The following is a 15,570-nucleotide window of genomic DNA, read 5'->3' as shown; positions in this document are numbered from 1 at the left end:
TTAATTTTATTGTATTGTCTTTTCACATATAGAACTGAAAATTTTTTATAGTCAAATCAAAATCAAGATTATAGCCGGGTGCAGTGGCACACACTTATGATCCTAGCAGCTTAGGAGGCTGAGACAGGAGGATTGAGAGTTCAAAGACAGCCTCAGCAAGAGTGAGGTGCTAAGCAACTCAGTGAGACTCTGTCTCTAAATGAAATACAAATTAGAGCAGGGGATGTGGCTCAGTGGTTGAGTGTCCCTGAGTTCAATTCCTTGAACTCAAGATTATAATGGTTAACATAGTTTTTGCATTCTTTTTGTGGTTGTAGGTGGACAGAATGCCTTTATTTTATTTGTTTATGTGGTGCTAAGGATTGAACCCATTGCCTCACACATGCAAACACTACACCACTTAGCTACAGCCCTAGTCCTGGTTAACATAGTTTTGAAACTTGTCCTTTTTATACATCTTGAACATTTTCCCATGGTATTAAGTAGCTTTTGAAAAAATTTACCAGTGGCACAATATTGTGATTTACCTTTATTTATTCAACTATTTCTCTATTATTGAACATTTTTTACATTTTTAAAGATTTGTCACTATTATAAATTATGATGTGATGAGTATCCTTCGGTAATATCTTCTTTATTTCTGATGATTTTCTTAAAACAAATACCTAGAAGTAAAAGAGGAGTTAGATATATCTTTAAGACTTGGATAACATGCAGCAGGAATTGTTTCTTAAGACTAAGTTGTTCCTTAACTTAGTGGTGATTTTTAAAATAAGATGGTATTATTACAATTATGTTTTTTAGGTTCTCCTCTTGTGGTATCTTTAATTGGTGCACTTTTACGTGATTTTCCCAACCGGTGGGAATACTACCTCAGGCAACTACAGAACAAGCAGTTTAAGAGAATAAGGAAATCTTCATCTTATGATTATGAGGCTCTGGATGAAGCCATGTCTATAAGTGTTGAAATGCTCAGAGAAGACATTAAAGATTATTACACAGATCTTTCTATCCTTCAGAAGGATGTTAAGGTGCCTACAAAGGTAATACATAGACCAGCAATTCTCAGCATTGGATATTTATGATACAGTTCCAAGGACATTTGCAGGACATGTTGCAGAGGATAACGGAAGGATATGATTTACAGGACCAAGGTAGTGGGTGGGGGGGAACACAAGTCTTCTACTCTTAGTCTCCATTAAGGACTCTCTGTTGAGTGCATACCAGTCTGGTGAAGCTGGGGAAGCATCCAACATCTTTTTCTCTTTTCTATGTGGAGAATAGTTGGGCTTTTTATGAAATGGAGACATTCTTTTCTAGGGATATGAGATAACAGTTTTTTTTTTTGGTGTGTTAACACTTTTTCTTTTTTTCCCCAACACTATTTATTTGTTTGTTTGTTTATTTATTTATTTATTTATATGTGGTGCTAAGGATCGAACCCAGGGCCTCACACGTGCTAGGCAAGCACTCTACCGCTGAGACCCAGCCCCAGCACCTGTTAACACTTTTCTAAAGTCCTATTTGATGTACTTCTACGGCACATTAAATACTTAAAATAATTCACAGGTATTATGTATTCTCTGGGACATGGAAACTGAAGAAGTTGAAGACATATTGCAGGAGTTTGTTAATAAGTCTCTTCTATTCTGTGATCGGAATGGAAAGTCGTTTCGTTATTATTTACATGATCTTCAAATAGATTTTCTTACAGAGAAGAATCGCAGCCAACTTCAGGTACTTGTATCTCTGTAAATTTTCAATTTTAAATATTTTTAATTTGAAATAATTTTAGACTTACAGAAAATTACAGAATAGTACTGAGAATTTCTATGTATTAAATCTTTCACCTATCTTCTCCTAATGTCAACATCTTATATAACCTTAACACTTTTTGTTGGGTACTGGAGATTGAACCTGTTGTGAAGGGCAAAAGGTGCGACTTATGCAGTCCAGGGGGAGAAATAAAGAATGTCTACATGCTTCTACCCTTTCCAATGTTTTATTCATTCAAATCACTTAATATAATTTCACTCTATAGGTTCTGAATCAAGGAAATGACAATCCTTAATGGTAGTCACTGCGATAGACATACATCAATTCATAACAAACAATTCTAGATTAATTCTAAGCACTGCAAACACACTTAATTATGACAGGCTCATGACAGACATTCCCTCTACATGCTAAATTCAAGTGTCAGATCAAAAGTCTCAAGCTTTAAGCTTTAAGTCCAGCAGATACACACTCACTCAGACACTGGTGATCAGATTAGGAACCAAGGCAGGCTTCTCCTGGGGTGAAGCTGATGGCCAGTTGAGGAGGGGGTCATAGGGAGAAGTTGTGGTTCTGACCAGGGTTAAGATGTGGCTATAGAGTTTGAGAGCCATGACAAAAACGCAGAGGATCAGGTCAACAAGGAAATGTCTAGGTCCTCATTAGGCTGTCAGCCTGAGGGCATCATTGTCTGCTGGTTGAATGTCTGTTCATTTGCTCTATTATTTATACCAAATTTTGGGGTTTTGGACCCCCCTTTAATCCTTATCAGTTGCCAGCCGTCTCTCAGTAACATCATTTAACCTGTGGTTAAAACACTGGTCTGGTTGTCTCCACTCTGATCTTTTTGCCTTTCTCTCTTATCTGGTACCTTCTTCCAGTCTTCAGAGTTTATCAGGGTGGGGAGAAGTGACTTGTTAGTGCCTGAGGGCCATACTGGAGGGTAAGAAGGTTAGTAGAATGAATCAGACATCATTACCCTATGTACATACAACTGGTGGGATTCTACAGCATGTATAACCAGAAGAATGAGAAATTATACTCCATTATGCCCCCTGAAATTACATTCTTAATATTAAGTGTTAGAAGCTGGAGTTACTATTGCTTCTGTCCTCTGAAATGTGTACTTTTGTTTCAGGATCTACATAAGAAGATGATCACTCAGTTTCAGAGGTATCACCAGCTGCATACTCTTTCCCCAGATCAGGAGGACTGCATGTATTGGTACAACTTTCTGGCTTATCACATGGCTAGTGCCAATATGCACAAAGTAAGATGACATATTTGAAAATTCTTTTATCTTAATTTCCTTTCACTGTATGTGCTTCAAGTATTTTTTCTTCGTTTCTTTGTTTCTTTTTTTAAAAATTTTTTTAGTTGCAAATGGACACTATTTTTTATTTTATTTATTTATTTTATGTGGTGCTGCAGATCGAACCCAGTGCCCCACGCATGCGAGGCAGGCAATCAATCACTGAGCCACAACCCCAGCCCCTGGTTTATTTATTTCTTAAAATATTGCTTTTTTTTTTTTCTTTTTGGTGTATGTGGAACTGAAGATGGCCTCACACCTACTAGCCAAGTTCTTTGCCACTGAACTACATGCCCAGATTGAGATTGGAATTTTTATGTAGTTAAATGTACCACTCTTTCTTTTTTGTATTTTGCTTCAGTGTCATGTTTATAAATGTGTTTTGTCCTATGATTAGACATTTGTTAGTAAAAATAAGATCATAGCTTATGTAATTTTTTTTTTTTTTACTGTTTTTACCTGAACTGAAGTTATCTTACTTAGTAACTATAGTAAATGAACTACTTAAAAATTGATTTTCTTCTTCCTGGTAGTTTTCCTATGTGGACAGTAAGGATTTATTTTTAAGCTATAAGAAGCAATGGAGGCTGGATGTGACAGTGCACACCTGTAATCCCAGTTACTCAGGAGATTGAAGCAGGAGGATTGCAAGTTCAAGGCTAGTCTGAGCAATTTAGGGAGAATCTGTCTAAAAATAAAAATGAAAGGGCTGGGGATGTAGTTGAGTGCTCCTGGGTTTAATCCCTAGTACCCAAAACAAGCAAACAAATACCCCCCAAAACTTTTGAAATATATCAGTGTGGCAGGAATTTTTTTTTTCTTATTAACCTTTTTTCTGCTCTTAAAGGTATTAATTTATTTTCACTGGGAAATTTTAGGAAAACATCTATAGCAAAGAAAGTTGAAGATTACTGTTAGACAAGGACGAAAGAAAAGACCACTGACTCCAATTAAAATCAAATTAAAGCAAGCTTATTATTTTGAACGGCCGGGCTGCCTCTCCCACTCAAAACCTCGGGAACAAGACAGCAGCCCCCGCTTTCCTGCAGCCCAACTTTATAGCCCAGAAAGTTACACAAAAGGGGGTTACAGATAACAAAACTCTGACAAGCATAACACTAATGGTAGTTTACATTTTTGCTGGCCCCGACATCAGAATTTATGAAGGTCATTAGAGCCTCACGGAGGGTCATTTTCTGGTCAGGGAAGGCCAAGATTTGTGAGGCGTCACAAAACTTTTAGAGAGGGCTGCTGTCTGGTCAGAGAGCCAGGCATGGGTGAGTTCAAGGAACGGGCGGCATTCCAAGCAGGTTCAGAATTTTCAGTAATTTATAGTAAAGCCAAAATTAGCTTTTCATGACTTTGTGGCGAGATGGCTCCCAATTTTAAGAGAAAATTAGGTTGGGTCTATCAATTACACCATTGCTAATAATTCTGTGTATAGTTCATTTTGCTACTTAGATAAACACACTTGTTCTTTAAAACCAAAATCGGAATTATAATAGAAATAGCATTGTATATATTGAATTTTACTTCTTTTTTAAAATATATATATATATATATATATATTTTTGGTGTAGATGGACACAACACAATGCATTTATTTTTATGTGGTGCTGAAGATTGAATCTGGGTCCTGCCCATGCTAGGGGACCGCTCTACTGCTGAGCCACAATCCCAGCCTCAGAAGTTTACTTCTTAATTGTATTTAATAATTGTCTTTTCAATCTTATTTAAATAGAATGACATGATTTTTTTAATATTTATTTTTTAAATATTAATGGACACCATATCTACAATATCTTTTTATTTTTTTATGTGGTGCTGAGGATCGAACCCAGGGCCTGGCAAGTGCTAGGCGAGCGTTCTACCACTGAGCCACAACCCCAACCCCTAGAACGACATGATTTTTAAAGCTGTATTCTATTTCATTATAGGTACACTATGATTAATCAGGTGGTTGATAGATGGAGTGTTAATTATACTCATGTGGTTGTTGTTTTAGGATACATTTCTGGGTTAAATGTTGTCTCAGGATACAATTTCTGGTTTAAATAGTACATAGAGTTTAAATTTGAATCTAGATTGCCAAACTGCTGTTAAGAAGGGTGCTTTTATATCTTGAACAATAGATAAACATGTCTATTTCCTTTGATTTTTAGCTAATATTATTCCTTTAGTCTTTTAAAACCTGTTTAAAATGGTAATTTCTGTGTTTCACTTTGATCACTGGTGAAATTTTGGCTACTGATATATTTTATTTTGTGAATTTACTTGTTTTTTTCCTTTACTGATTTTTTTTCTTTTGGGATATTTTTAAATTGTTTTATTATAATTTTCTATAAAGGATAATTTATTAAGCCCTCTTCTGTTGTGTGTGTTGCAAATAAATATTTTTCCTGATTTTTTTCCCTAAATTTTGCTTGTATTGCTTTCTGTGTATTGAGGATTTGAATTTTTTTTTTTTTTGTATTTTGCTTTGTTGCATTCATTATAAAGGTTTCTTTCACCCCAAGGTTACAAAATTATTTACCCATATTTTAGCATGGGTTTTCTATTTTCTCTTTTAATCTTTAGTCCAACTGAAATTTATTTTGATTTTAAGATGGGAGGCTCATTTTATGTTTTTTTTTTTTTTTAAAGAGAGAGGGGGGGAGAGAGAGAGAGACAGAGACAGAGAGAGAGAGAGAGAGAGAGAGAGAGAGAGAACATAAACATTTTATGTTTCTTTGAAACTATTGATGTGTTCCTTTTTGCTAGCTTCCTTTTTGTCTTAAATTCTAGATATCAGCTAAGTTTCTCTGAGTGGTGTTAGGATAGTGATGTTAAAATTCTTTGACCTTTTTTTTTTCCCCTTTAAATGCTTTATTCACTCAAATTACTCAATACAATTTCACTCTATAGGTTCTAAATCAAGAAAACCATAATCCTTAATGGTGGCATTGCAATAGACATAATCAGTTCACAGCAAACAATTCTAGATTAATTCTAAGTGCTGCAAACACACTTAATCATGACGGGTTAATGACAGACATTCATTCAAGTTCAAGAGTATTAAGTCTTAGGCTTTATGCTCAGCAGATGCATACTCACCCAGGCCACAGTGATCAGGTCTGGAACCAAGGCAGGCTTTTCCTGGCATGGAGTGGATGATTGGTTGAGGAGAAAGTCCTAGGGAGAAGTTGTGGTACTCACCAGGGTCCAGACGAGGCGGTAGAGTTTGAAAGTGGTGAGGATCACGCAGAGGATCAGGAAAGGGTGACTAGTGATGGGGTGTCAGTCCAGGTCCTCATCAGGCTCTCCAGCTCGAGTGCATCCTTGTTTCGGCTGGCTTTCTTTAATCTTTTTTTTTTTTTTTTTAACTGAGTTTTTTTTTTTTTTTTAAGAGAGAGTGAGAGAGGGAGAGGGAGAGAGAGAGAGAATTTTAATGTTTATTTTTTAATTATCAGCAGACACAACAACTTTGTTTTGTATGTGGTGCTGAGGATCGAACCCGGGCCGCACGCATACCAGGTGAGTGCGCTACCGCTTGAGCCACATCCCCACTAACCAACTTCACTTTTTTCCTTTTCTTTTTCTTAAGGAACTTTGTGCTTTAATGTTTTCCCTGGACTGGATTAAAGCCAAAACAGAACTTGTAGGCCCTGCTCATCTGATTCATGAATTTGTGGAATATAGGCATATATTGGATGAAAAGGTATATATTAGTAAAAGAAAAGTTTGTGTTTAAAGTACATCTCATTTTTACATTTAATTCTAGGTTTAATGGTGGGGACGAGCAGAATAGAATAGTTGAAAATAGCTATTTTCCTTGCTTTGACCTTTTATCACTCTAAGTAATTTGCTTCTTTGCCTACTGGGAATGTAGGTAGGATTAAAGTTTGAAAGTTGGGAAAGTAAGGTTTTCAGTATTTAAAAAAAAATGTTAAGAAATGTGTCTGATAATGAGATTTTTTACTCTGTATTTAAAGGCAGAAGAGAATCACTATGTATTTGTTACCTAATGGTTGGCTATTAAATTTTAGTTCATATAGAGAATATTTCATTTAAGTCTTTAAAATGACAAGATCAGAGAAGCAGAAAGATGTCAGATCTTGACTCTGGTTATGTTTCTAAGAGATTTCAGTTTATTCATAGGATTGTGCAGTCTGTGAGAATTTTCAAGAGTTTTTATCTTTAAATGGACACCTTCTTGGACGACAGCCATTTCCTAATATTGTACAACTGGGTCTCTGTGAACCAGAAACTTCAGAAGTTTATCAGCAAGCAAAGCTGCAGGCCAAGCAGGAGGTCGATAATGGAATGCTTTACCTGGAGTGGATGTAAGTAGGTTAGGGGAGAAACCCCAAAGGGTGTGGAGTGTTAACTATATCATTATTTTTCTGGAAGTGAATAAGATCACTCCAGGAAGACATAACTACTTTGGAAATGAAGTCCATAGAAATAGCTGCCCATAAGGCATTTTGACAGGCCATCCTAACTATTAATACCTGATGCTTGACTTACAATAATCTAGTATAGTGATGAAGAGTATGGGCTCTGGAGCCACAGACTTGGGTTTGAGTCTTGGTGCTGAAATCTAGTAGTTTGTGATTTCAAACAAGTTACAGGTTATTTTCTCATATGCAAAATGGAGAGAACAATTCTTTGAGGTAAATGTTGTTTCTTGTGAAAATTTAAATGAGATAATGGCTGTAAAGAAATTTGCACTTTGCCTCTAACACATAGCTCTTATTAAATGTCTACTGGATCCTGACTCTTCTGCCTCTTAATCCATTGTGTCTCATTGTTATATTAATAGGACATTGGTAAAAACTTAAATTGAGTAATTTTATAGATGTATTACAGAACTCTATAGGCTTTTATAGGTGTCTAATATATATGATGATGGGACATGATGGTTTAAAGAAGTCAATAACTTTTCATTTTATTTATTTAAACTTCCATCTATTTAATGTCTGTTATATTGTCTTCAGAATAACCTTGTAAGGTAAATATTCATTGTCCTGTTTGACAGATGAAAAAATTGAGGTACAGAGAGGTGAGACTTGATTAAGCTTTGTGGCATGCTGAGTGGGACGTAAGTCCTAGTCTGTCTAGCTTTATTTTTCATTCTCTTTCCATGTGCCATGCTTCTCTTACAGCGGGATATAATAAACATGAGTGGTTTTCTCTTCACATGTATAATTTATGTCTAAATTGAACTCCAGGTTGGTATCTGTGATTTTTATGGCCCTTACCTTCTTCAAATAAATTATAGATGATTCCCTTGATTCAGGGTAATTTAGCAAACGTATGACTTTCTCTGCTGTGCTAAGTACTCTTACTAGGGGTCCAGGCTTTCTCTAGTGAGTTCATAATCTAATAGTGAAGAAAGAAGCTTATTACAATAAAATGTGATAAATGCAGCAACAGAAGTATGTATTAAAATTTGGATAGAATTGATGAGTAATTAACTTGGATGAGAGAGTAATTTTTTTTAGTTAAATTTAATTTTAAATTTAAATTTTGGTTGGTTTTTCAACTTGTATGTCTCCTGGTTAAAGTAAAAAATTATAAATATGTAAAACGAGAAGTCAAAGACTTCTTTTCCTCTCCTACCTTCCCACTTCCTAGAATTAATCATTCTTTAACATTTCTTCACATGAGGAGGTTTCACTTCCATCAGGAAGAAGTGAAAGAAGGGAAGCAGCCCTCCCAACTTACTGAAGCTACATCAGATCTGTTAGTATTCTAAAATACTCCCTTGTCACCCTTTATTGCGATGATATGCTTACTTGTTTTTCTCCCACACTAGTCCGTATATTCTATATTGTAGAATAGTTAGGAGGTTAAAATCCAAACTCTGAATAGAAGGAAGATCAATAGAGTAGTGCTGGGTTTCTGTTCTCTCGACTAAAAGGCTCAGGGGTCACTCTAGTTAAACTGGGCTAACTGGGCCGCATGAAATAACCACACAAGAGACACAAATACCTTTTTCTTTGGGGTTGCTGTGATGGCTTCTCTGACCTTAAGGGTCCGCAGAGAGAGAGAGAGCACACGCTGACCCCTTTTATTGAGGAGAAGCTATTCAAATGAGGCAAGGGGTCAGGTTTCAGGGGGCTGAGTCCATCTTCATGATGTCCACTGTCAGCAGGTTGACTGACACCTGGGTAGGACACACCCAAGGGCACAGTAAGAGGAGGGGACACACACAAGGCACTTCCATGGAAGATTCTATCCTAAACAGGGCAAGGGGTTATATTACAAAGGAACAGGTGAGCATAGCTTCACCCATGGGGCTGTAGCAAGACACACCCATTTCTGTGACTGAGTGCTTCAGCACCCAGCTGGGGAGTGTAACTCAGTAAGGTTGGCCTCCCACAGAGTAGAGGGAGGGAAGAGAACAGGGAGAAGGAAGCACTGGAAACTAAAATGGAGCACACCGTTATATGCATTTATGAATATGCCAGAATGAACCCTACTGTTATGCATTACTATAATGCACTAATAAAATCTTTAAAAAAAACTGGTTCTAAACTGCCTGGGCTTGAATTGCAGCTCTGGTAATTATTAGTTGTGTGTAATTAGGGGAAAGTTATTCAATTTCTCTTGCCTAAGAGTGCCATTTCATAGCATTTTGTGATAGAGGTTGTCATTAAGAATAGCAGTTAGCATTTTGCTTGGTCCACATAGTTGATGTTCAGTAGAGATTTGTAGAAGATTGAATAAATTCCTGTTTGGTTAATAGCTAAAATGGAATCTTAATACTTTGTCTTATCAAACTGGCAGAGGTTTAGTTCTTGATCCTGTGGGAATTGTTGAATTTTTTTTTTTTTTTTGCTATTTCCTGCTATTTGTTTTTCCCATTGCACCAACTGCATTTCAACCTGTGACATTCTATCATATTCATTCATAGATTTATTTTATACCTGGGTTTAAACAGGCCATCATCAAAGAATGCTTAATTTCAGTACTAGAAACCTGTTTGTTTATTGTAGAAGGTGTGGATTATTCTGAACTTAAATTTAATTGAGTTTTAATTTTCAAAGCAATCATTTGTTATTTATCTAATATTTTTGGTCCTTTACTATATGCCTGTCATTGTAAAGGTCACACTCTAAGCTTTGGGGAATTGAGTAGACAGATCAAAGGGAAATACTATATTCTTAATCTAATTCTCTTAACTTTTCAAATAACTTATCTTTTCCAGGTTCTCATCACTCTAGTTCTTATACTTGTTTTATCACTTCTAGTAAAATATAATACATAGTTTCTATGCAGGGTCATAGATTGATTTACTTCTGTGTTCTTTTATCATTTGTTCTGTATTGTACATGGTTCATTTTTTTGAAGAATGATAACAGTAATATTTTGTGTCAGTTGTAGTTTATAGTGAATATTATTATTTCCTTTACATACAAGGAAATGGATCTTACGTTGAGTTATTTGTCTAATTTCACACCCTATAAAGTGAGGTTGCCCTATGGGTTTAACTCCTAATTTTTGACTCCAAATAAGCACAGTGCTTTTTAACATATTTACCTATATCCAAAGTGACTGGTGTGTATATAGACGAAATTCTGACACTACTCTAGTGCTTTCTGCTGCTTTAAGTACATATTCCATTCCATTATCCTTTACCTTGTGAGCAACAATATAATATCTATACTAATGGAATAGTTGGTATTCCTTAGAATAAGATACAAAGAAAATGACATTGCTATGTCTTTTTTCCTCTGTGTCTAAGTAATTGTAGTTAGAAAAAATCATCACCATAATGGTGGGTGTAGTGTCATGCTTTAGTTAGGAAATGAACTTCATGTTGTAATCCTTTCTTGAATTTTAAGAGATGGAGGTTTTTCAAAAGTGTGCTTACATAATGTTTTAGCTGTGTGTTATAATTAATAGTGTATCAAAAGAAAATAGAAAAAGACATTTGATAAACTAGATTTCCTTCAACTCAGTGATATTTGTGACACATGGCACTTTGCTTGATAGAGAGTAACATTTCTCTTAAAATGTTACTTTTCTTGAATTATGTCTTTTCTTTAGGTGAACTGTGTTTTTATTTGCAGTTAATAATTTAAGAATTTTATGTTTTATGAAATGTAACCATGTTACGAGATAGTTTCTATTATAAAAGAAATAGGCCTTTTACTCTCGCTTACTAGATTTCTGTTCATTTTTCCTTGTATTTAGAAACAAAAAAACCATCAAGAATCTCTCCCGCTTAGTTGTCCGCCCCCATACAGATGCTGTTTACCATGCATGCTTTTCTGAGGATGGTCAGAGAATAGCTTCTTGTGGAGCTGATAAAACCTTACAGGTAAAACAATCTCTTTGAGACAAGTTGAAAAAGGCATATACCCAATCCTATGCAGAGTATAATATGTTAAACTGCCAAAATTAAAGAAAATTAAAACTTAGAAGTAGTGGAGAATCCCAATCTCTTGATTGGAATTTGCAAAGGCTAGGCATGTGCTCTACCACAGAGCTTCATTCTCAGCCCTCTTTATTTTGAGACAAGGTCTCAGTTGCCCAGGCTGGCCAGAACTTGTGATCTTCCTGCCTTAGCTTTCTGAGTAGCAGGATCATGGGCTCATGCCGTCACCATGCCTAGCTCTCTTGAATATTTTATGAAAGTTTTCTCTAGAGATTTTAAAGATATAGTTATGTATTTTCATAATTCTAAATTTGCCACATGACAAAGAAGAACCTTCTTCCCTGTCAATTATCTGCCACCCATTTGCTGCCTATGGGTAATGATGAAATAATAATTGTTAAAAGACATAAGGACTTACTAGTGTAGTGGATAGGACTCTGATGAAAAAGTAGTGATTCAATAACTATTTTATCAAAGGCTTAGAAATAGGTTTCTGGATGTAAATAGTAATTGAACTAAATTATTTCTGTTAGCATTTGTGCTCTACCTATTAATTTTGAAGGAAATAGGGTAAAATTAATTAAACTTTTTATAATAATTTTGGTCTTTCCGAAGTAAGGACTGCATGCCTTCTTTCTATAGTACCTGATTACTAATTTTGGTTTCCGAGCTCCAGAAAGAAAACATATTGCATTAAATATTTTGTGTTTGATTATTAAGAATTTGCCAAAATGGTCATAAGAATTGAAGCTATATCGAGCCATTTCTTTTTATTGGTATTAATCAACATGAAACAATGGATAGTTCTCTGTTTATGTGAAGGCCTACAAATTCTGACAGAAATTCTGATTTTTTGAATGATTTTGCTAAGGTTCATTTCTGTTTTATAAATAACAGTGATTAAGATCTTTTAAAGAAAGATTTTTATTACGTGGTGAGTTCAGTGATTTATAGTAAAGATTTTATTGTTGCTTGTATAGGTGTTCAAAGCTGAAACAGGAGAGAAACTTCTAGAAATCAAAGCTCATGAGGATGAAGTGCTTTGTTGTGCATTCTCTACAGATGACAGATTTATAGCAACCTGCTCAGTGGATAAAAAAGTGAAGGTAGGAAACTATTTTCCTCTTGAATTGTAACCATTACAGAATTAATTTTTTCTGTAAAAGACTAACTAAAGGACTCATGCCTGTTGATCACTAACTTGAATCCTTATAAAATTAACATTGTAGAAAATTCTTTATTTTTAAGCATGAGCAAAAATGCTTATGTTGATCAGCCTGAGGTATTTACCAGGCAGTGGGGAAAAGTAATTACAGATTAATGAATTTGCCTGCCATTAATAGACAGGTCTGTGGGTTAAATGTCGGTTGAAATTTTAGAGTACATTGTGATTTAGACTGTTATTGCACAAAATGATTGTCTGAGATCAGATTCCTGTCATAAAATACATAATTTTTTAAATGTAACCCATTTTTTTAAAACGTGTATGAACTTAGGTATTCAGTGTAAAACTAGGTAGGTGGACAAACTAACAGGTTGCTGGTCTAAAAACAAGAAGAAAAAGAGGATGATTTTTATCTTGTTAATTATTCTTTTTTGTTTCTTGTCCCTAAATTTGGCTTTTAGCTAGAGTATTTATTTAATGCAGAATTTAAGAGAAACTGAAGACTTAGTTTTATCACTAGAATTTGGAAGAGAGACCTCACTTCAGACTTTTTTCAAAAGCGTTTTCGAATACGAATCTGGCTAGGTTGGAAGGACAAGAGAGTTGGTTTGGGAGTTTTCCTGGAGTTTTCACTGACATGAAGAGGTTGTCGAATGTCCAGATTAAAATTGAGACCTTGGAAAAACCTGCTTTTTTTTTTTTTTTTTTTTTTCTTTTGTACTGGGAATTGAACTCAGGGGTGCTTAATCACTGAGCCACATTCCCAGCCCTTTTTTGTATTTTACTTAGAGACAGGGTCTCACTGAGTCGCAAGTGCCTCGTTAAGTTGCTGAGGACAACTTTGAACTCATGCTCCTACTACCTCAGCCTCCCTAGTTGCTGGAATTATGGGCATGTGCCACCATGCCCTGTTAAAACCTGCTTCTTGATAGACTAGAATTGGTGGCTTTACAACCAGGAGTTAATTCACTCTTGAAACCTCCACTCTGAGTCAGACTTGGCCGCACTGAGCAGTTCCAAAGTCAGAACTATGTGGAGTAAAGGGAAATAATAAATAAACAAGAGGCAGGAATATTCTTTAAAGAGCTTCAAAATAAGATAAATTCTTTGGACCTCTGGGGATTCTAATAAATGCTTTGAGGGAATGCTATGGGAGGGAACATGAGTATCTCTAAAAAGTCAATGTCCTAGTGAAGATTTATTAGGACATTTATTTCTTTTGTTTGCTTAGTTGTCTTACACAGTAAGTAGAATGATGTTTACTCTTTACTGTGGGACTTACTACACTCTTCCTTTTATTACCTTATCAGTTTTTCATTACAACTTGCAAAGTAAGTATTGATCTGACTTTACAGAGGAGAAAATAGTTTGAGATGAAGTCACTTGCCCAAGTTTGCATTAAGTAATAATAACAGGGTTGATAGCTAGGTTTCTCTCAGACTCTCAATCAGACCCTCAAGCTGTTATTTATTTACTGAGGAATTTTTTTTTTTTTTTTTTTTGGTGATGCTGAGGATCAAACCCCAGGGATTTGTGCCTGTCTATACTATTGATATGGTTGGTACCTTGGAGTCGATACTTAGCATGTCTATGATCTGATTTGATATGTTGAATTGTGTAAAACATGTTTATGTATCCCCATTTGCTAAGTAGGGAGTTGAGATTCAGGTAAGGTAAGGGCTTAGTGGGCTACACAGAACCAATCTTGAACTTCCCACGTCTGATCTGAAGTCTCTTATGTCATCCTCTTTATAGCACTTCTGTGGTGCTGTCATTCATGTGAATGTGGGGAATCCTCTATTTTCATAAGATTCCATTTATGCTATAGAAAGATATGTGTAGTCTTATAAGTAATTTTAGCAAAAAATCAAATATAAAAACCACTGAGACAGATATTGCCATGTTTTAGAGAAAGGGTAGTATTCATTAGTGTCATTCTGATGGGAAAATCTGTTATGACAAGACAGCATCTGGAAAGTGCCTCATTTTGCTTTTTTCTGTTATCCTTTGAAAATAAAGAATATCTATAAATTTTAATTTTTAAATTCTCTTTAGATTTGGAATTCTGTGACTGGGGAACTAGTCCACACCTATGATGAGCACTCAGAGCAAGTCAATTGTTGCCATTTTACCAGGAAGAGTCATCTCTTAGCCACTGGGTCAAGTGATTTTTTCCTCAAAGTAAGTATGGCTATTGAGAATTATGTAGATAAATTTTATAATACATTACAAAAGCTTTTATCTCATGTATTGTATTATTGGGACTTTTATTATTACAGTGATTAAAAAAAAGAAAGGTTGATGATGTAGCTCAGTGGTAGGGCACTTCCCAAGCATGTGTGAGGCCCCGGCTTAAATCCCAAATACTGCAAAAAAAAAAAAAAAAAAGTAAAATATAGATATATATGTATATATATTTCATATAGTTGTAACTCACTATTACTCGGAAAACTTTCGCTATATGGGAATAAATTACTCTCTAAAATGAAAATAAATCTATTATAATATGACATATTTTTGGTGTTTATTTTTAATTTTTTGTATGTTGAGGACATTTACCTCATTTAAATATAGATAGAAGTCTCTACCATATGTAAGGGGATTTTAATTAAGGAAAAGTTTAATTTAAGACATGACATGCCATACCTGCTTACCATTCAAACTACCAGAAAGCATGTTCTGTGATTGCAAGCTGAGAACGCATTAAAAATTTGTAATTATAACTAAGGCTGTCTCTATGTAACTTGCCTTACATGAAGAATTGGGTTTATCAGAACTAGGATTAAGGAGCAACGGAAGGAGGTGAACATGAGGAACAGGAATCTCACTTACTGATCATTTTCAAAGAATTTCTTTCAAGATTAACTTTTGGGATAAATCATTTCTTTCCTTGGGTTTAAATTAGTTGGTACAAATCACCAGAGGTACAAATCACCAGAGTTGAATGTAGCC

The 15,570-nt window shown here is 35.2% G+C and overlaps 1 protein-coding gene across 13 annotated transcripts in view; it reads left to right on the top strand.

Moving 5' to 3' along the window:
• Apaf1 (apoptotic peptidase activating factor 1) overlaps positions 1–15,570 on the top strand; it is a 78,454-nt gene that overhangs the window by 20,711 nt on the left and 42,173 nt on the right. For 8 of the 13 annotated variants that reach the window (XR_013440374.1, XM_078052951.1, XM_078052947.1 and 5 more), the window contains 9 exons: positions 805–1,043; positions 1,570–1,737; positions 2,915–3,046; positions 6,672–6,785; positions 7,226–7,410; positions 8,738–8,812; positions 11,270–11,396; positions 12,434–12,559; positions 14,674–14,799. Coding sequence is in view for 12 of the 13 variants with exons in the window: in XM_078052951.1 (XP_077909077.1) it covers positions 805–1,043; positions 1,570–1,737; positions 2,915–3,046; positions 6,672–6,785; positions 7,226–7,410; positions 8,738–8,812; positions 11,270–11,396; positions 12,434–12,559; positions 14,674–14,799 (1,292 nt within the window). In the remaining variant the exon portion in view is untranslated. Of the gene's footprint in view, positions 1–804; positions 1,044–1,569; positions 1,738–2,914; positions 3,047–6,537; positions 6,786–7,225; positions 7,411–8,737; positions 8,813–11,269; positions 11,397–12,433; positions 12,560–14,673; positions 14,800–15,570 lie in introns of those variants that run through there. The other 5 variants (XM_040279681.2, XM_040279693.2, XM_078052950.1 and 2 more) reach the window with 4 other exon arrangements.

Source organism: Ictidomys tridecemlineatus, chromosome 6 (genome assembly GCF_052094955.1).
Source record: "Ictidomys tridecemlineatus isolate mIctTri1 chromosome 6, mIctTri1.hap1, whole genome shotgun sequence".
NCBI classification, from domain to species: domain Eukaryota; kingdom Metazoa; phylum Chordata; class Mammalia; order Rodentia; family Sciuridae; genus Ictidomys; species Ictidomys tridecemlineatus.
This window is presented reverse-complemented; position numbering and strand designations above follow the sequence as displayed.